Below are 21,153 nucleotides of genomic sequence, written 5' to 3'. Positions count from 1 at the left end.
AGCCTGGTAGAGGTAATCCCCAGTGACTCCATTCTCACCTGCCACACCTGTGTAAGTGTGTGTGTGTGTGTGTGTGTGTGTGTTTGTTTGGTGTACTGACTGATTTACAGTACAGAAACCAGGAGGGACTACAGAGTTGGGGTTGGGAAGCTAACAGACTAACAGGTTTATGTGAAAGTAGACGTGAGATACACCGTGTCTAATGCCAGATGTGGGTTAGAGGGGTTTAAAAAGCCCCCCAGCAGCATTGAACTGTGCAGCACTGGAACTATTGTTCTCTGGAATGATGGATGGTGCTCCATTCAATACATCTGGGATGAGTTGGGGAGTTGGGGAAGGATGAGGTGGGGTGGTGATAATTATCCCACATCCTGACCTCACTAACACTCTTGTTGCTGAATGCAGTCAAATCCTCACAGCAATCCTTCTCCAAAATCTAGTAGAAAGCCTTCCTCTCTGGACAGTAGAGACAGTTACTCCAACAAAAGCAGGATCAGCTTTTTAATACCCTAGATTTCAGAAGAAACAATAAATGAGCAGGTGTCCCAATACTTTTGTCCTTTTACACATAACATTTCTTTTGTTTTTGCAGTGTGTTAAATTAAGCTACTAAACAGTAATGGTGCCTCAGACTGTGCAGACGTTTGTCTCTGTGGAGGATGTGACCTATTTACATCTTTTCAGAACACATGGAGTTTGACCAGGGATGCCTAAACTTTTGCATACAACCGTATGTTTTTCTTCAGTACGCCCTATTATCGCTTGATGACAGTAATGGCCCTTCAGGGGGGTTCAGAGTCAGCTGAACACTCACTCAGACACAGGCACTTAGTAATTACCATTTGAGGCAGTGGGGGAGCTTTAAGCCTCCTGTAACTGTCATGTTACTCCAAAGGTCGCCCTCCAGACTCTGAGTGGTCGACCTGTGATGATGTTTACAGCCAGGCTTGTAGAAAGACGGCCAGTTTGGCTGTTAAGCAGTGTAAGCCTGTGTTAGCGTTAGCCCTGAGTCATGCAAAGTGGCAGCGTTACCTTTAATTTGTTTGTGCAGAGTTAGAGGATACATCACTTCGACAAGCCTTCATTTGAATAACGCTAAAATGAAAGTAATTAATTAAGCAGAATTATGTGAGAATTGGTGTTTTCGCCCCTGGGCTCCCCCTGCAGGTGTGGAGTGTATTTTATGTTTACCCCACTGCCGTAAATACAGATCACGTCTCACGGTCAGCTGTACACATGGATTTCTGGACAAGCTGAGAGCTCCAGAAGCTTGATCTGAAGGTGGAGCAGCATGTGGGCTGAGGCGGTGGAGTAACACTACAGGATTTTACACTAATATGACCCTATGGGTTCTGCAGCGTTACACAGCAGTAGTTCTGGAAAGAGGTTCTCCTCCTGCAGCTCCTCCACCAAACCTCCATAGTGCAGTAGCAGTGTTCCGGCCCGGAGCGGGAATGACGGAGACGCCGTTCTTGTTGCTATGATATAGGTGATGGTTGCTTGGGTAAGGGGTTGCTAGGCGCTTGCTAAGGTGTTGCTGAGTTATAGGTATTGTTTGCTAAGGTGTTGCTTGGTGGTTACTATGCTAATGGGTTGGTTGCTAAGCTGTAGTTCTAATACGTCTGGCAAATAGAGCCATGTCCACAGATGTTTGGACAAAATGTGGGGTGCCAAAAGTGCCTTTCCCCCAGAAGCTCATCCAGTACGTTTGGCTAATAGAGCCGCGTCCACAAACTTTTGGCCAACATGTAGGGTGCCCAAATGCTCCTCCAATCACAGAAAGTGCTGGAGAGTAAGGAAGGGCATTCAGTACGTTTGGGATGCTGAGGTGGGGAGTTGGGGACGGATGAGGTGGGGTGGTGATCATCCAACATCCTGACCGCACTAACGCTCTCCTCGCCGAATGCAATCAAATCCAGACAGACCGAGATTTTCTTAAGCACTTGGGACGCAGAGTCCCCCGCGAGCCGTGAGATAAACGGCCCCTAACCCTTTGACATTCCCACAGTGCCTCAGGGAGAGAGGCGGGGAGAGAGAGAGAGAGTAAACAGATGAGGGAGGAGGAGAAGAGAAGGAAGAGAGGGAAATGGAGATGAGGAATGGATGAAGATGGAGGAGAGATGAAAGGGCTGAGGAGGATGAGAGGTAGGACCGAAAAGAAGGAGACAGATGAGGGAGGAGGAGCAGAGGGGGTTGATGCAGAGAGAGCGAGATGATGATACTGATGTTGATGAGGATGAGGAGGATGGTTTCGCTCAGGGATGCTCAGTAAACATGCCCCAGATCTATCACTGCTCATATACTACATGTACATGCACACACACACACACACACAGACAGTCAGTGAACACCGGTGGAAAGTGTGTCCTACAGCTCCATGTTGTTCTCAGTCTTGCTCCTGCAGATCTTCCCAGTTCTGACACAGTACATCAGGTGGTCCTTCAGCCCTTCAGGAGCTGATTGAGGTGGAGCAGAGCAGACGTCAGGTCCGTCAGGTCCTCCAGTCCTCAGGTGTGGGGTTGAGAAGCAGTGGTTTGGTGTGAGTGGGTGTTTCTGCTAGAAATCATGCTTAATGTGATGATGGACATGAGCTTACAGTAAGAAGGTGTGTGAAGGGCCTGTGAAGGGCCTCACTCAGGGGCCCAACAGTGGCAGCTTGCCGCGCCCAGGTATCCAACCCACAACCATGTCATCAAAAGCTCGGTGCTCTGAGCCACCACTGCCCTCCAGGGTAGGTCTCTTGTGGAAAGATGTGCTATAATCATTCCATATTCTTCCATAGTCTCTCTCTCCTGCTCTCTCTCTCTCTTACACACACAACATAAACACAGGGAGACAAAGGCTGCTTAGTTTTACACTAAGTTAGACAAAGCCTTTTTTCAATTATGTACGGACACAGTCTCTCTCTCTCTCTCTCTGACGTACACACACACACAAGCCTTCTTACACACACTGATCACGCACTTGCCAGTCATTGTTATCACAGCCGCACACAAGCGGCAGCAGTTCTCCTTTTCTTCTTTTCTCTGAATCGAAGGATTAAAAGAGAGTGGAGGGCGCCAGAGCCTCAGTGTGTTATATAACTCTTTTAAAGCTCTCTCTCTCTCTCTCTCCCTCTCTCTCTCACTCTCTCTCTCTCTCTGTCTCTCTCTCTGCACTGAGCCTCTGTGATGCCCCTCTGCATCTCAGTCACGGCTCCGTATCCCAGTGAGGGAGGGCTGGGCTGCTTCAGCACAGCAATATGATACAGTCATGCGTATTTCCTCATTCCTCCTAATGTTTCTTTGTGTGTGTGTGTGTGTTTGTGTGTGTTTGTGTGTGATGCAGCTGCCGCACCAGTAACAGGAAGAGCCTGATCCTCACCTCAACATCGCCCACTTTGCCCCGCCCACACTCTCCTCTACCTGGACACATTGGTGAGTGGACAGCACGCACACTGTACTGTCACACACTTGTATACACACTCTCCCAAGCACTCACACCGCACATACACTCAGTGTGTGCTTGGCTGGGTGGTGGTGCTGCATTTTTGTGCATTTCATGCACAAACATTACGGTACTTCAGGCTGACAAACAAACCCACTTCGTTTTAAGTAACGGCAGCTAGAAGACACCAGAGGGACTGCTCTGCTAGAACACAGCGGTAAAAACGAAGGATCGGACTTTATGTATAAGCAACATTAAGGTTATGCTGATGCTCCACTCACTGTATCCGTGAGAATGGTCACTCCGGGCCGGAACGCTGCTACTGCACTACAGAGCTTTGGTGGAGCTGCCGTCTCAGTCCACATGCTTCTTTACCTTCAGATGGAGCTTCTGTGTCGCTCAGCTTCTCAACAAATGCATTTCTGCAGCTGTCCACAAGGGGCCGCTCAAAGTGTGATTTTAAAAAAGCTCAGAGAACCGATCAGCTAAAATATTAAAAAAGCCTGGATTGTCTCCAAATCCTGATCCACTGATTGCTGCAGCCTGGTTTCAGTAGTAATTTATGTTGCTGCAGATATTTTTACAAATGTAAACTGGAATGATAGCCTGGTTCAGACCAGACTTTTAGGCTCCATTCACACCTGGCATTAACCTGCGACCTGGGTGATGTGATACGAATAAAGACGAATAAAGGTGATACTCTGGTGGATGGTGCGCAAGTGAAACTAGGTCCCTTGTTGTTATTATTATTATTATTATTATTATTTAGGAGAGAACTTGGGCGAAGTGTATTAAGTATTATGGTCTCCATATTGAATTGTGTTTAGGAGTGTCTGAGCTTAGAGGCGTCTTTGAATTTTAGTCTATTCAAAATAGCTAATGTTATTCTTGAGTAAATAGCGAAGCTCTTTTGTAAATGTAAAATTATTAATAGACGCCATGCCCCTCCTCTCCTCCTGCAGCGCAAATAATGTGAGGAGCAGCATTAAAAACACCAGGTGTAAACAGCTATGCATTTTGGTAATCATTTGTCAATGCCAGGTGTGAAAGGGGCCATGTGAATGTTACAGCTAGCCCCTGTCTGATCCACTTAACCCTATTAGATCCACCATTGACCCTGACCCTGCTTTCACCTGCATTGTTTATAAGCAGAGAAGTCTGCAAGCAAATTAGTTGTAGTAGAGATGTTCAGGCTGATTGTATTAAAAATTGTAATTTTACTTAAATATTTTTTTATTCAAATAAATTCTCTTCTCTACAAAGTCTCTCCATTTCAAAATGATCTGTTTCTCTTCCTGTCTGCACAGGAAGTAGCCCTCTGGACAGCCCGCGCAACTTCTCTCCCAGCACTCCTGCTCACTTCTCCTTTGCTTCCTCAAGACGGTAAATACACGCAGACACACACACACACACACACGTTTAACATGCAAGCTGCTGTAAAAATCCTAGAAAGTCACTGATAACGTTGAGGATTTAGAACATATGTGTCTGAAGGTTCTCCACTCAAGCTTTCTAATGAAGGCCAATGTTTGTGGTCTGTGTGCACACGTGTGGACATTAGAGCTCTTACCCTAGAGCCCCCAACAGGGCTGCAAACTTGTGTACTGGGAACGGATGTTTAGTGTACACTATATTGACAGAAGTATTGGGACACATGCCCATTCATTGTTTCAATTAACAAGGGTTTGTCCAGCTTTTGATAGAGTAACTGTCTCTACTGTCCAGGTAAGAAGGCTTTCTGCTAGATGTTGAAGGATTTAATTGCATTTAGAGACAAGAGCAGATGTTGGTGAGGTCCGAATGTTGGATGATCACACCCCCACCTTATCTCCAACTCCACAAATCATCCAAAAAAAAAGTATTAAATGGAGCACCAACGTTCATTCCGGAAAACACTGTTCCCCCACTGCTCCACAGCTCAATGCTGGGGAGCTTTGTACCCCTCTAGCCCACGCCTGGCATTCGGCAACATGGTGACAATAGGTTCATGTTATTGGCTCCACTGCTCTCTATCGCAATGGGGGCAACTTGGAGAAGCTAAGTAAATTCATTAGAAGGGGTGTCCACAAACATTTGGATATGTAGTGTAGTTGTTGGAGCTGGCACTGGTGATACATTGACTCTGAAGGCTATGTGAGAGCTAGCGTGCCTTTACTGCTCACTTAATTGCTATCTAATGTGATGCTGACAGAGCTGTTTTCATCTAGCTCTCTCTCTCTCTCTCTCTCTCTCTCTCTCTCTCCCTCTCTCCCTCTCTCTCACTCCCTCTCTTTCTCCACTTCTCTGTAACTGTAGGGATGGGCGCCGTTGGTCTCTGGCTTCTCTTCCTTCTTCTGGGTATGGCACCAATACACCCAGCTCAACGGTACCTATCCTGCCTTTTCTCTTAACACACAAACACACACACGCTCATCCACTCAACTCGGTGAACCCGATTTTCTCTTTTCGGTTAACACACTCTCTTACCCTAACCTCTGTACTCAGAACTTACACTGCACTTCTCCTGATGTCCATCACATGGTTTTAGTGGCTCTCCCAGGAGCCTCACTGTCTCCCACTGTCTCTGAGTGTGTTACACAACCCATATCTACACACCCAGGATGACTGCGGGAGAAAGAGACAGAGTGGACAGGGTATGGTGGAGAGGGAGGGAGGGAAAGAGAGAGAGAGAGAGAGAGAGAGGGAGAGAGAGAGAGAGAGAGAACGTACACCATCCTGCCTGTAGGCTATGTGAGCTAGATCGCCCGATTCTCCATCACCACCATCAGAAACACTCTTCTTTGAGCAGTGCCATAGAAGAACCACTTTTGGCTCCATAATATAGAGTTATGTGTGTGAAGGGCTGCTTCTGGACCCAAAAGTGGTTCATCTATGGCATCACTTCATTTGAAGCACTTTTATTTTTAGGAGTGTTGATCTCAGGCTACAGGATGGAGAAGAATGTCGCTCCGTGCGGCGCAGAGAGACATGCACAGCGTTTCTTCTCCTCCTCTCCCACAGCTGCTGTTTTCGTTTTAGGAGGCATGATGATGATGAAGATGATGATGCAACGTGCTGCAAGCACTCTGAGTACACCAGCAGAAACTATTTTAGTGTCCAAACCACTGAATGCATTAACTTCCCCTAAAAAGAAGGGAGACGGATAAACGAAGAGAGGTTTCACAAGAACCAAAGCTTGTCCAAATCCAAGATTTTCAGTGTTGTATTAGAAATGGCTCCATGTTTTCTTTTCTGGAACCAAGATTGAAATCTTGAGCTTCAGCTGAGACCGAAACTGCTAAATGAGCTGTATTAATTGAACAATGTTATTTAAAGCGCTTCACTTCAGACCAGAACCTAACAGTAGGTTTTACTCCCGAAAAAACTATCGGTCAATACTTCAGATCTGATCTTTGTGTTTCTATGAATAATCCAGCTCTACAACATGGGTAAGATGTGCTAATCCTCAACAGTTAATCCTAGTAAAACCACTATTTTAGTACCTCTTTCTGTAATCAGACTCAATTCTAATCTGATCTGCTTTGATTGGAGCAACTTTTTAAACGACTGGTTTAAACTTTGCAGTGTTTAATATCTTACAATCCAGTCTGACTGACCTACCAGACCATTCAGCTCTGCAGTCTAATCACGTAGTGTGTTTATTAGCTTTAGCATTAGTGTTAACCTCCTCCTTGGTTCTGAATGAGCTGGTTTAGAGCCAACAAAAGGAGCATGGTTCCCTCACTGGTAGAACAGAGCATTTCCACCTCAGTTTGGTTTCCAACCAACGGTAATTCCGGTAAATATGATTGGAGCAACGTTGGATCTTCCCAAATGGAGATAATGGGCTAAAATATCTGTCGTTGTTCAGTTACAACCAAACTAGGAGTTTTTTTGGCAATGTGGAGAAAAATGGCAGAAAACAGACCTTTATTGGAAGAGTGATGAGTTTAGATCCTCCTCTTGTGACAGATTAACTAACTAGCTCTTTACCTGCTGCTCTGGAAGCCGTCTGCTGTTTACAGTGAGGCTCTGAGATAACGCTCTCAATTTTCCTGTTCCCCGAACTTTCCGTTCCACCTTAAATAACGCATCAGTGACTCTCTGATATAACGTAGCGTAAGTGTGCTCCCTTCCCTTTCCATCCCATTTCTGATCATATCAACCTGATGTCAGGACTCATCTGCACTGATCTACTGATATTCCATCTCCACATTCTCCACACACACACACACACACTACTGTGAAAACACTTATTATTGATTACTCATTATTTATTTGCATACTGTATTCATGCACCTGCACGATCAAATCTCCTCTACAAGCTCTACACACTACTCACACACACATGAACACACATGCTTAATGCCACTTATAAGCCTGTCCAGTGCTTACAGTGTTTCATCTGTGGCTTTAAGTGCTTCACCTGCAGCAGTCGTGCTTTATCAGTCAGGTGAAAGTGAATTAATGAAGTGCTCGATTAATCGTGAGCCAGTGGGTCTGCTTTAATTGTTCTCGTTCTCTTTCAACAACTCTCTGGATTTGTGAACAGTTTAAAGTATTTCACTCCCTCTCTCCTTCCCTCCCTCCCTCTCCATCTCCCTCCTCCCTCAGTCTTCCAGTTCCTCTCAGGAGCGTCTACACCAGCTGCCCTTCCAGCCCACCATGGACGAGCTGCACTTCTTGTCCAAACACTTTGGCAGCACGGAGAGCATCACGGACGACGACGGGGGGCGCTGCTCACCGCATGTGCGCCCGCGCTCCCGCAGCCTCAGGTACACACCTGGGGGGAAAAAAACAGACCCATGCACATCACCGTAGTTCCGAACTACTACAGAAAAAGCAGCATGTGGCTCTTGAGACGTAGCTGGCTCATAATGCCACAGCCGCCCGTGGTCAGGAGTTCACTGGGGGTGTGTTGTGGGCAGTGAGTCCCACAGCATTTTTATGAAGACCAAAAAGTGAGCATCGTTCAGCTTTAACGTCCATTCCAGTCCGTTCTAAAAGGTTACAGGGTTGAATGTGACGGGGTTGTGCTAAAATGGCTAATGCCTACCTGTTCTAGCATCGTACAACGCTGTTGTACACAATGCCTCACTTCAGATACTTCTGTACTTGGCACTGTGCCAGATGAGGAACGATAATATTTTCTCTGTGTGAACCGTGCGGCCCGAGAGGCTTTAATGATGTCATTTCCTCAAAATAATGTCAAAGATCAAACCATGATTTGTTCCAAATTCAAAATATTAACCATATGTCTGGGGACTTGAAGGGCACCGAATCCTGAGAATGGCCCAGATAGCAAATGGGAATTGGGCATGGTCAATGCTTATTTTGTATAGAAAGCTAGGATCCCAGGATCCAGAGGGGCCGTCCTCTAGTGGTCCTCATTTGGACACCCCCATTAGGAGAGTAGGTCGTGGTGTGTCCTATAGGCTTTCTTGCCCTGTTGGTACTCATGGTTGACATTAGCAAAGAATGGCCTTCAAGGAGGAACACAGCTCACCTTTTGGGACAGGCCTGCAATCCTTAATCAGTCTGTGCTGGATTTTTTTTTCTGTGCAGTCCGGGCCGCTCTCCATCCTGCTACGACAATGAGATAGTGATGATGAACCATGTGTACAAAGAGCGCTTCCCAAAGGTGAGAAACACCGGAGATTCCTGCAGACTCGAGTTTGAGGTCTGTGTGTTGTTGGTTGTCTCCATGCTCTGATCTCAGTTCTGCTGTTACAGCTCCGCTCTTGCTGTTTGCTCTCTCTCTCTCAGGCCACAGCTCAGATGGAGGGCAGGTTGGCAGAGTTCATACAGACATACTATCCGGAGAACGTGCTTCCTCTGGCCGATGGGGTCCTGAGCTTTATCCATCACCAAATCATCGAACTGTCCCGGGACTGCCTGACCAAGTCGCAAGAAGGCCTCATTACAACCGTCTACTTCTACGAGCTCCAGGAGAACCTGGAGAAGCTGTTGAATGATGTGAGTGCATGTGGATGTTCAAATGTAGAGTGTTTGTGTATGGCGGGGCGCTTATCTGCAAACTCCACACTTAGGCAAACATACAGACCCTGAGAGATGTCTGAGAGCGCCAGACTTGCACTGGATCCCAAATCAGAGCTTATTAACATTTATTTTCTCAATATCTGGAGTTGGCAGATACTAGTGCATATTTACAAACGCAATCTATACAAACATAAGTACATACTGTCTCTCTCTCACACACACACACACACACACACACACACAGAATATATGATGTGATGTGATTTGATATGAAGTACAGTGTCTCTGAACTCGCATAATCGGATAATCTCCTTGACTGCCTCACTGTCCTCTTATTTTATGGGTGAGGATCTGATTACAGGAGTTATGACTGAGGATGATCTGATAATCTGATTATGAGTTAGACCAAGGATAAAGATCAGCTTTATCTCTCTGTCTGTCTGTCTGTCTGTTTATCTATGTATATCTGGCTGTCTATCAGTCAGTCTGTCCATCTATTTGATTGTCTGTCTATCTCTTCATCTATCCGTCTGTCTCCATTCTTTTAAACATCTCTTTCTGTCTATCCGTCAGCCTGTCCATCTGTCTGTCTCTCTGTCTGTCTATCTATTCATTTATCTATCTCTATCTCTTGTTTCTCATCTCCGATAGTTATGTGTATCTGTCTGTCTGTCTACCTGTCTTTCCGTTTATCTATATGTCTGTCTGTCTGTCTGTGTTGTTATTCGTCCATCATCTCTCATAGTTGTCTGTCTGTTTAAGAATATGTCCTTTCTCGCGCTCCCGTCTCTCTCTCTCTCTCTCTTTCGACTCTCTCCCGTCTCTGACCCTGCAGGTATATCAGTCCTCACTCCTGTCTTGTCTTTTGTCTGAGTGTTTGTGCTCTATCCTGGCCCTTGAGCTCTCTCTTGCTCTTCATCTCCAGCTTTTGTTCTCCCCCGCCCCGTCACTATCTCTCTCCCTCTACATTTATTTAGTTCTGGAAGAGGTAAACAAGAGGTCATGCGTCTGAATAAATTGCTTTGTCTGACCCCCCCACCCCACCCTCCCTCCTTTCTCAGGCTTACGAGAGGTCGGAGAGTTCTGAGCTGACTTTTGTCATCGAGCTGGTGAAGAAGCTCCTCATCATCATCTCTCGCCCTGCACGTCTCTTAGAGTGTCTGGTGAGGCTTTTTTTTTTTCTTTCTTTTCTTTGATTGGTTCACATTGAAGCTCAGTCTGGTTACACCACAAATCTAATTTCCTCTGCTGTTCTGAACTTGTGAACAGCAGCTTTATGAACTTCAGGTTACTGTGCAGAAACAACCACTGAGCCACTAGAGATAGACAGAAGCAGGCGGAGGGGACCAGACTGTGATTACATTTGCATATATATTGAAAGTCCTATTTGCCCTGCGAGCGTGTTACAGCTCTCGGCCCACCTTCCTGGAGCGGCAGGCCTCTCCGAGTCATGTCGGTGGTTCTTAGCAGCAGGGCATAATTTAAAAGTTTTGAGCCTTTCTGTCCAACTATGGCATTTAGCTAAATGAAAAATCCATAATCCCCATTTTCTATCGATGTTCCCCCACACGCCCAATTATGTCCGCTGAAAACAAATTAGGATGAAAGCTGCTCTATCCAGTGTATCAAAACCCTGAGAGCTTCTCCGGTCTGGGGAGTCATCTACTGCAGTCTGAGCCTGTTGATCTCAACAGGATGTGCGTCATGCTGAAGTGTCCCCCCCCCCTTATTTCTTGTAGGAGTTTAACCCAGAGGAATTCTATCACTTGCTGGAGGCAGCCGAGGACCACGCCAAAGAGGGACACTTAATGAAAACGGACATCCCGCGCTACATCGTCAGCCAGCTCGGACTGACCAAAGACCCTCTGGAGGGTGAGAGAGGAAGGAGTGGTTCAGAAATCATGACCTGTAAACGTAACTCAATTCACATGTCATTCAGTAACTCTGACTCCCGGCCTTTGGTCTTGTAGAAATGGTCAACCTGGACAGTTATGACAGCGAGGGTCCTCTCACGCCTGAGACAGATGACTCTACAGAGGTATGACCACGCATTTGACTTGTGCTCTCAAACTATAAATGGGTCAAGAACTGGTACATTGACATCATAAACAAGTATAAGTTCTTCACACACACACACACATCGTGTTGTACAAAAATGGTTCCTTACGGAACTAAAGTGGTTCTTCAATGGGTTAACTCTAATTACCCCCCTCCACTAATAAAAATTGAACGGTAGCATTTTACTGCAGGGCACAGTTCATAAGCCTTTCATGACAGCTGACATAAGCCTACTTCAATAAATCAACAATTTATAATCTAAATAATCAATAATTGATAATCAAATAATCTGGAGCCCTACTGTGAAATAATTAAGACTTTCTTAAATGAATATAAAATTAATAAATCTTTTTTTATTGCATTTACAAACTTTCTTATGAATTACTTTATGAAGATTAACTATCAATTAAGGGTTTCATGGTGTGATAACCATCTCAGAAAATACTGAGGTTTTACGGTGACACAGTATGTGGTATTTCTCAATTCTTTCTCTTGTTGCTTTATTATTATTATTATTATTTTATTATTGTTAATATTATCATTGATAATAATGTAAACATCTCCATTTTGAAAATGAATAACTAAGAAAGCTGCTCATGCGGTGAAGCTCTATTTGATTTTTGATTTTATTTCCAGCTAATAATTATTCTCATTTTGGGTTAATCTGCTGATTATATTCTTCATTAATTGATTAATTGATTTATTGATTGATTTTTTTTTAATGTTAACAAATTGGTGGGAGTCTCTGGTTGGTTGCCTTAAGCAAATGCACACAGTATGAGAACCATCTGTTTTCATACCACAGAACCCGGTATACTACTGCAATCCTACTTAATCCTCCTTGCTCCAGAGTAATGGATCTCTTTCTCATCTAAATATCCAGAAATGTCAGAAACCTGTTAAACATCCCCCGTCTGGCTGACCGCACCTGAAGCTAAAATTAGCTGAAACGTCTCAGTTTGAAGCCACTGCTATATTCAGCTACTCACACTTTTTTTTTGAAGCAACCAAATAAACTCTCAGAAGCTCAGAGAATAGATGGAGGAGGTGTATTAATAAAGAATTTCATTTTATGTGTAAATTGTGCAGAATGCAGCTGTAGCAGATTTGCTGAACAAGAATGTGTCTCAATTTTTGTCAGGGAAAGATGAGGGTCATGAAGCCGCCTGGTGAAGCTGACTTCCAGACCATCAAACTCATCAGCAATGGCGCATACGGGTGAGAAACGACTCCCCTGACCACACCGGCTGCTAATAAGCTGATCACAAAGAATCGTCTCTGAATAGGAGCTGAAGGTCATGTATTGCGTGGTGAAGTGTTGGCCTGCCTGGAGATGAATGAATTTAACGGTGTTGCTTATTTGTCCTCAGAGCGGTGTACCTGGTGCGCCACCTGGAAACACGCCAGCGTTTCGCTATGAAGAAGATCAACAAGCAGAACCTGATCCTGAGGAACCAGATCCAGCAGGCGTTTGTGGAGAGAGACATCCTCACCTTTGCTGAAAACCCTTTCGTGGTCAGCATGTTCTGCTCCTTTGAGACGCGCAGACACCTCTGCATGGTCATGGAGTATGTGGAAGGTACTATATGTCAACACACACACTTGCACACTTACTTAAGTACATACTGGTTTTAAATTCAGATATGCGTCCACTCCAGTGGATATGCATGCCATTCGTTTGCTTAGGCTATATGTCCAAATGTTTGTGGACACCCATTTGGAATTGATACAGCCATCTACTTTGTTGCACCTATTGCTGACACACACATTGCATGTCTAGTCCCTGTAGAGAAGTACTACCAATAGAATAGGACACTCTGGGGCACATGAACCTGTTGGCACCATGCTGCCTAATGCCAGGCATGGGCTAGAGGGGGGTACAAAGCCCCCCAGCATTGAGGAGCTGTGGAGCAGTGGAAGAACTGTGTTCTCTGGAATGAGGGATGGTGGAGCTCCATCCAGTACTGTTGGGATACTGAGTTAGGAGTTAGGGATGAGGTGGGGTGGTGATTAGACCTCACTACCACTCTTGTTGCTGAATGCGATCAAATCCTCACAGCAATTCTCCTCCAATATCTATTAGAGGGCCTTTAGTCCCTCGGCAGTAGAGACAGTCACTCCAACAGAAGCAGGATCTACTGTTTTTAATAGATTTTAGAAGAAACAATTAATGTGAGTGGGTGTCCCAATACTTTTGTCTGTATAGTGTATCTCTTTATTGTGTTCTTTAGAGATTTTTAAGAGCATTTTATTTGGATTTAGAAAAGAGTGATGTCTTTCCACAGAGCTTTCAGCTACATCTCAAACAGATGTCCGATGTTTTATGACTGAGCGAAAGACAAGCCATTAAAGAGCACCTGCTATCACTGACTTCTCTGCACTGTCCGCCTCTCTTTTGAGATGCTACTAAGGGGACTTTGAGGGGGTGGCAGTAATGGTAGCCTCCATCTGTGCAAGTCTAAAGAGTCAATAGAAAGTTCTGAAAGGCTTGGAGTACATTACTCACTTCTTAAACAGGAGAGTGAAGGTTTTATGACTGTGGGGCCAGATGTGCAGCGTGTGGCTGAACTGCTGGGTTTGATTTAGGGACCAGGGCTAGGACCTCTCCACACGTCTTCTAAAATACAACCGTTACACCTCATTAGCATAAAGCTTCTCTCCAAAGTCCACAAAAAAAACCCAGCTGTAACCGCAATACCACAGTTCAGTGGAGGAAGCACATTCAGCCCAACAGAATACTTCAACCAAAAATGCTTATGTTGCTAATAAGAAATGTATGTCAGTGGATCGTCAGCCAGAATAATGCTTAAGAGCTTTGATTGATTAATACCAGTAATGTTGCCAAGGGGTGGAAAATGTCTGACAAATTTCCAGTAAATTACCAATTACCATCTTCCCATGGGAACTTTAGCTCGGGAACTTTGGAAATATTCCAAAATGTAAACTTTCCATGAACATTTTGGGAACTTTGGGGAAATTATGGGTATAAAAATATTGGATACTTTAAAGTAACTTTGTCATACGCTATCATCAGTGTACTGTTTTTTTTTTTTTTTTTTTTTTTTTTTTTTTGTCAACAGCAGAAATGAAGGAATAATAATACAAATTTATCTTGGGAATTAACTGGAATTATTGGTAATTAAATGGGAATATTCAAAGTTAAAGGTGAGCAACTTGCATATAGTTGGCAAAAATATACTGAAGCAAAATAATTGACTAAAATAATTAGATATGTTATCAAAAAAAGCTGCTCATCAATCCCAGGCACATTACACACTGCAGGGCTCGATCACATGTACAGCATATGTCCAAATGATTTCTAGAAACCTTAAAAAATTTCCTGCTGTTATATTGTGCTGTTTCTGTGCTGACAGGAGGAGACTGTGCCACGCTGCTGAAGCACATCGGAGCATTGCCTGTGGAGATGGCTCGCATGTACTTTGCCGAGACTGTTCTTGCTCTCGAGTACATCCACAACTATGGGGTGGTGCACCGTGACCTCAAACCTGACAAGTAAGACAAGCCCACCTAGTTTGGAGTGTGCACGTCCTAAGGCCTTATTGATTGGCAGTATGTGATAAACATTGAGTTTGAAGTACGTAATATCAGTTCGTTTTTGATTATTTGTATCTTTTTTTAGATGCAAAGCACATCATAGTGTTGGCTTGGAACTTGAGTTGCACACATGCCTGCAAACAGTGTCTCACTCAGGCTTTATCAGCTGTGAGATTCTCAACAGCAGGACTCAGTAGTTAGCTGAGTTAGTTGTTGGTGCTTTGCATTAATGACACTGTGCTTATCCTTATATATTAACTTATATTTCATATCTATTTAAATTGTGTTCATATTCATTTACAATTTCTGTTATTTATTTTATTATCTTTATCAAACTGATGCAAATCTGTAATTATAATTGTACTTATTTACATTTTATTACAAAAACAGACCCTGGCAATTTTAAATGTGCATTGACCTCTAGTACACAACAGCATTTTCTGTACCTGGAGCATTTCTGCTTAACCAGTGAAGCAGAAACTGTGTCAGTTGCGTGATTAACATACAACACCACAGCTGACTGTTTGCTTCATAGAATCTGTAATATCCCTGTTGGATTGTCCTTTGTTTCTGATAAAGGTTAATTGAATTGTTACCCTCATTTCCACTAAATCTGATTATGCATACTGACACAAAACACACCGCTACCATAAATAGCTGAAGTAGGCAGCTGCCATAGATCTGAACTGTAGGCCGTAAGGTGGATTGGTCTCTGGATGAACTCTCAGTGATGAGCTAAATAACCTAACTACGTATATGCTCTTTCTCTCTCCTCTCCTGCCCCATTTCTGCATGTATCACAGTCTGCTGATCACATCTATGGGCCACATCAAGCTGACTGATTTTGGCCTGTCTAAGATGGGTCTGATGAGTCTCACTACAAACCTGTATGAAGGCCACATAGAGAAGGACACCAGAGAGTTCCTGGACAAACAGGTACATATAGAAGCACCACCTATCTTTAGGCAAATCACATCCAGCAGTGTTGAATGAGCAGCTCCGGAGCGAGTGGCCGCCCCTGCCAGTAGCTTTGTGATGATTTTGAGCGTCAGAACTAATCATTCAACATGAGAACCTGACCTCAGTAATTCTTTTGTGGGGGTACATGCAATCAGCTCCTCACAGCAATGTTCCAACATCTAGAGTAAAGCTTTCCCAGAAGAGTAGAAGCTGTTACTACCTGTTAATACTCACATATTCAGTAACCTCAGAAGGAACGCTGTGTAAGTTATACAGATGCTCATGTAATTAGCAGTCAAATTTTCCGCTGCCCAGATGTCCTTGTGGAAAATACCACATCGCTTAATCCAGCGGATCGGCTTACTGTCCTCGAATTGAGTCAGATGTGTTTAGCATCGAAGCAGCACTAAACTAGGAGTGCCTAAAAGGCACTGATGAGATTAGTGTGCATCCTTGCTCTCAAGCACACCTAGACCTTTTTGTGCAGGGGAGGGTAATTGCATAATTTGATTTGTGGAGTCGGTGTTAAATAAGGGAAACATCTGGACCGTTTGACCCAGCAGTGACCTTTAATACGTCACTACTCTACTCTGCCTGTCAGTAGGACAGGGTACAGGACAGACAGAACCCTGAACCTGTGCCATTTGCCCCTCAGGTATGTGGCACCCCTGAATACATTGCCCCGGAGGTGATTCTGCGGCAGGGTTATGGGAAGCCTGTGGACTGGTGGGCCATGGGCATTATCTTGTACGAGTTCTTGGTGGGGTGTGTACCTTTTTTCGGGGACACACCTGAGGAGCTGTTTGGACAGGTGATCACAGGTAAGATTCTGAAATGTCTCACACACGAGCCAATAGAAACTTCTATTGTATTTTTGGAAGTTTTAGTTGAAAGTCATTTCCCTCAGCAGTGAGAGGGTTCTACTGTAGAAGCTCCAGATCTCATTAGATCAGATGCAGGTGAACATGAATCCAGTAGATCTTGTCGGTGAGCTAGTCTGAAGAACAGAGCTCGGTTCCTCCAGGTTTCTCCTGGACGTCCCCCAGTCCAGCCAGCACAGTGTGGAGGATGTGTTCAATCAACTCCATCAGCAGCAGCAGCAGCAGCAGCTCACCTGATTTACCATCATTAAGCCCTGATTTACCACCAAACCAGGTGTTGATCTGAGGAGAACTCTAAATAATACTAGACTCCATGAGGAGAACTTTGGAGATGTTCTAAGGATGAACACAGTGATGGAGAACCACCACCACTTTCTGTAGGAATGTTATTAGTGTTTATGCTCAGTTAACACACATATATATATGAGAATAAACACTTACTGCTCAGATAAGCAGCTTTTCACATTTCTGCAGGACTGTACATGTATTCAGATCATTTACATCTTGTCAAGCTTTTGTTATTGTAATTATATGCACTCATTGACTGTTTATGTAGATGACATTGTGTGGCCCGACGGTGACGAAGCGCTCCCTGCGGATGCCCAGCACCTCATCTCTTCTCTGTTGCAGACAAACCCACTGGTCAGACTGGGCACAGGTATGCAGTGCTACATTCTACTAAGCTGACTAAATGAAACTAGACTGGCCGAGCCTACTCTGACTTGGATGCAGTTGGACTCAATTACTTATTAGGCAAAGCACATAGCTCAGTATTCAGCAACTTAGTGTGTGTGTGTGTGTGTGTGTGTGTGTGTGTGTGTGTGTGTGGTGCAGGGGGTGCATTTGAAGTGAAGCAGCATCCATTCTTTTCTGAGCTGGACTGGAACAGCTTGCTGAGGCAGAAGGCTGAGTTCATACCTCATCTGGAGTCTGAGGAGGACACCAGCTACTTCGACAGTAAGTAGTCGTGTGTGTGTGTGTGTGTGTGTGTGTGTGTGTGTGTGTGTGTGTGTGTGTGTGTGTGTGTGTGTGTGTGTAAGGTAAGTGTGCCCATGTTTTAACTTCTTTCTCTCTTTCAGCACGTTCGGAGCGGTACCATCATGTCCACTCCTTTGATGAAGACGACACTAATGATGATGAGCCTGTAGAGATTCGCCGCTTCTCGTCCTGCTCCCCTCGTTTCAGCAAGGTTACCTTGCTCTCTAGTTCTTTCTATCTGCAACCATTTCTGTCCTTTTGTTACTGCCTTTGCACTGTATGTCCAAATGTTTGTGGACACCCCTTCTAATGAATGCATTCAGCTACTTACATGTGCAAATACATGTAGAAACAAATGACATACATGTGCAAATATGGACACAGTCACAGCTTGTCTAGCCCCTGTAGAGAAGAAGTACTGCCAATAGAATAGGACTCTCTGGAGCAGATATGCATGAACCTATTGGCACCATGCTGCCTAATAATGCCAGGTGTGGGCTAAAGGGGTTTGAAGCCCCCCAGCATTGAGCTGTGGAGCAGTGGAGGAACTGTGAATTCAGCAAAAAGAGCATTAGTGAGGTCAGGCTGTTGGATGGAGCACCACCATCATTCCAGAGAACAATCAAATCCTCATAGCAATGCTCCAGATCCAAAATCTAGTAGAAAGCCTTCTTCCCTGGACGGTAGAGGCAGTTACTCCAAAAACAGCAGGGTCAGCTTTTTTTAATACCCTTGACTTCAGAAAAAAACAATGAATGGTCAGGTGTCCCAATACTTACTATACTACCGTGTATCAGTACGCTTCGGGTCCATTTCTGACGCATCTCGCACACTTCTGCTGGTTTTTAGGCAGAAACAGTAGAAAATGCAGGATTTGCAGGATTGTATATGCAGTATTATTGCTTAATGTATAATCAAGGCCACAACAATAAGCTTCTGGTGTAAAATGGGCTTCAGTCTCCCCTCGTACTTTCAGCTGGAGCTCATGTTATTATGCTATCTATGTCTGAACTGCAGGTGTATAGCAGTATGGAGCACCTGTCCCAGCTGGAGCACAAGCCGGTAGTGACTCGAAGAGAGCCTAAAGGTCAGCGGGAGGACCGCAAGAAAAGAGAGAGCCTGGGCAGCTTCACGTTGAGAGATAAAACATGGAGGACCGGCTCACCTGAGATGTGAGAGACGATATAAAACAACTGAATCCCAGAATTAATTTGATTGTTTTTTATGTTAACTATGTTAACTTTAGATTTCACACACATTTGGTATCCCTGGTTTGTGAATTTTGCATTTATTTATTGATGTCACAAGCCTGTTGTAGTATAATTCATCTGTTTTAAAAATGGCTTTATTCATTCTCTTTTCTGTAGGAAGCGGCTGTCGTGCTCAGAGTCCTCTTTCACGGAGTCCGACTCTAGTCCGCCCTCCGGAGCCCGCCGCCGTTTTTCTGCTCTAATGGACACTCATCGCTTTGTCTCTCCGCTGGAGGGTGAGGCAGAGACACCGACACGGCAGCCCCCAGTCAAAGCCAGGGGAACGTCACTGGAGGGCGCTACCTTGCCAACCAGTTCAGGCCCAGCAGAGTCCAGCAGTGTTGTAACCGGGGCACTTGGAGCAGGTTCGTGGAGTTCTACCAAAATCAGACTTCAGTGCAGAATGTCACTCCCTCTCACTCTCTCTCTGTATCTCCACTTCATTCCAGATAAACTGCTGAAGCCAGCTGATGCTGCCCCGCCATCAGCGCCACTTCACGTTCCGGACCTGTTTGGGCCGAGAGCTACAAGTGACCTGGTTCTCAGACGAGCACGTCATCACCAGCTCTCTGCTGATGGGGAGAAACGCACTCAGACACGCACTGGCACCAAGGTCATAAAGTCTGCCTCCGCCACCGCCCTGTCTGTCATCATACCAGCAGGTAAAACCTCCAAACATCATGGAGAAGACCTGAGATACTAGATTACCCAGAGAAAGGCTTCAATTCCGACTTTCCGACTTTATTAACCATCTTTCTTAGTGTTTTTGTTTTATTATATTTTTTCTCCCACGCTTTCATTTATTTCTCTTGTTTCCTTTCTTTTCCCCCTCATAGTAGAGCAGCATGGAACGTCCCCGTTGGCCAGCCCAATGTCTCCTCGCTCCATTTCCTCCAATCCGTCCTCAAGAGACTCCTCCCCAAGTCGAGACTATTCCCCCTCTGTCAGCGTGCTGCGATCACCAATTACCATCCAGCGCTCGGGCAAGAGATACGGCTTCACCCTTCGTGCCATCCGAGTCTACATGGGAGACAGCAACGTCTACAGCGTTCACCACATGGTCTGGGTGAGGTCTTTTTCTGGACATGTCTGTTAAAATTCTGTTGGCAGGTTAATCTGAGGATGTTTCAAGGTAAGATTAGAGTCTGAAAAGCAAGTGTTTTAGTTCTGCATTTTTACTTTAAAGCATTTGATGTAGAATAATCATGGTTCTACAGCGCAAGAAAAACACTAGCATTTGATCTTTTGAATTAATTCAATTTATTTATTTAATTTATTTAGGGTCACTGACGCGAGACCCAATTTTAATCTGAGGGGCTTTGGGGCTCTTTAAAATTGCCTTGGCCTCCCCAGTGCAGTTCAGTGGTGGCTCAGTGGTTAGAGCTATTGATGACAGGCTTGTGGGTTCGATACCCGGGCCTGTTGGGCCCTTGAGTAAGGCCCTTTACCCTCTCTGCACCTTTACCTGTTATACAGTCCTATAATCAGCAAAACCCAATCCTACTTTAGAACCCCTATAAATATCAATCCTTCTGTCAGTAAATTATATTTGATTGATGTTGCTGTGTTCCAATTATAGCATGTGGAGTGTGGTGGCCCCGCCCAGGAGGCCGGTCTGTGTGCTGGTGACCTCATTACTCATGTGAACGGAGAGTCTGTCCATGGTTTGGTTCATACAGAAGTGGTGGAACTTATTCTAAAGGTACGGGGACCAGTGGATGATGAAAATAGAAGTTTGCTTGTTAGTTTATTTATTTGATTAATGTTTAATTGTGCTTTTTCTGTGTTTTCTCAGAGTGGAAATAAGGTAACCGTGACAACAACTCCATTTGAGAACACCTCCATTAAGGTTGGGCCTGCACGCAAGGCCAGCTACAAGGCCAAGATGGCCCGCCGGAACAAGAGGTCCATAGCCAAAGAGGGGCAAGAGAGGTAGGATGTCCTTCTTCTGTGTTTATCCGATCCAGCCTTTGCTTTAATTAATGAGAGTGGTTCACATTTATCATCATTTATATATAATATGAATATATGTTATATGCCGGTCATTTACCCTACCACCCCCGCTC

The 21,153-nt window shown here is 44.7% G+C and overlaps 1 protein-coding gene across 3 annotated transcripts in view; it reads left to right on the top strand.

The window, feature by feature from the left end:
• Positions 1-21,153, top strand: part of mast1b (microtubule associated serine/threonine kinase 1b) — a 41,661-nt gene that overhangs the window by 13,465 nt on the left and 7,043 nt on the right. For 2 of the 3 annotated variants that reach the window (XM_072675143.1, XM_072675142.1), the window contains exons 3-24: positions 3,328-3,416; positions 4,734-4,809; positions 5,722-5,791; positions 8,020-8,180; positions 8,971-9,046; positions 9,172-9,381; positions 10,467-10,568; positions 11,145-11,277; positions 11,376-11,443; positions 12,605-12,681; positions 12,834-13,042; positions 14,838-14,976; positions 15,822-15,954; positions 16,634-16,799; positions 17,416-17,517; positions 17,694-17,816; positions 17,939-18,048; positions 18,855-19,009; positions 19,205-19,749; positions 19,924-20,153; positions 20,667-20,789; positions 20,883-21,019. In XM_072675143.1, coding sequence (XP_072531244.1) covers positions 3,328-3,416; positions 4,734-4,809; positions 5,722-5,791; positions 8,020-8,180; positions 8,971-9,046; positions 9,172-9,381; positions 10,467-10,568; positions 11,145-11,277; positions 11,376-11,443; positions 12,605-12,681; positions 12,834-13,042; positions 14,838-14,976; positions 15,822-15,954; positions 16,634-16,799; positions 17,416-17,517; positions 17,694-17,816; positions 17,939-18,048; positions 18,855-19,009; positions 19,205-19,749; positions 19,924-20,153; positions 20,667-20,789; positions 20,883-21,019 — 3,234 coding nt within the window. The remainder of the gene's footprint in view (positions 1-3,327; positions 3,417-4,733; positions 4,810-5,721; positions 5,792-8,019; positions 8,181-8,970; positions 9,047-9,171; positions 9,382-10,466; positions 10,569-11,144; positions 11,278-11,375; positions 11,444-12,604; positions 12,682-12,833; positions 13,043-14,837; positions 14,977-15,821; positions 15,955-16,633; positions 16,800-17,415; positions 17,518-17,693; positions 17,817-17,938; positions 18,049-18,854; positions 19,010-19,204; positions 19,750-19,923; positions 20,154-20,666; positions 20,790-20,882; positions 21,020-21,153) is intronic. The other variant, XM_072675144.1, reaches the window with a different exon arrangement.

The sequence above is a fragment of the Salminus brasiliensis genome, chromosome 3, assembly GCF_030463535.1.
Source record: "Salminus brasiliensis chromosome 3, fSalBra1.hap2, whole genome shotgun sequence".
NCBI classification, from domain to species: Eukaryota; Metazoa; Chordata; class Actinopteri; order Characiformes; family Bryconidae; genus Salminus; species Salminus brasiliensis.
The sequence above is the reverse complement of the archived record's forward strand: the minus strand, read 5'-3'. Positions and strand labels throughout refer to the sequence as shown.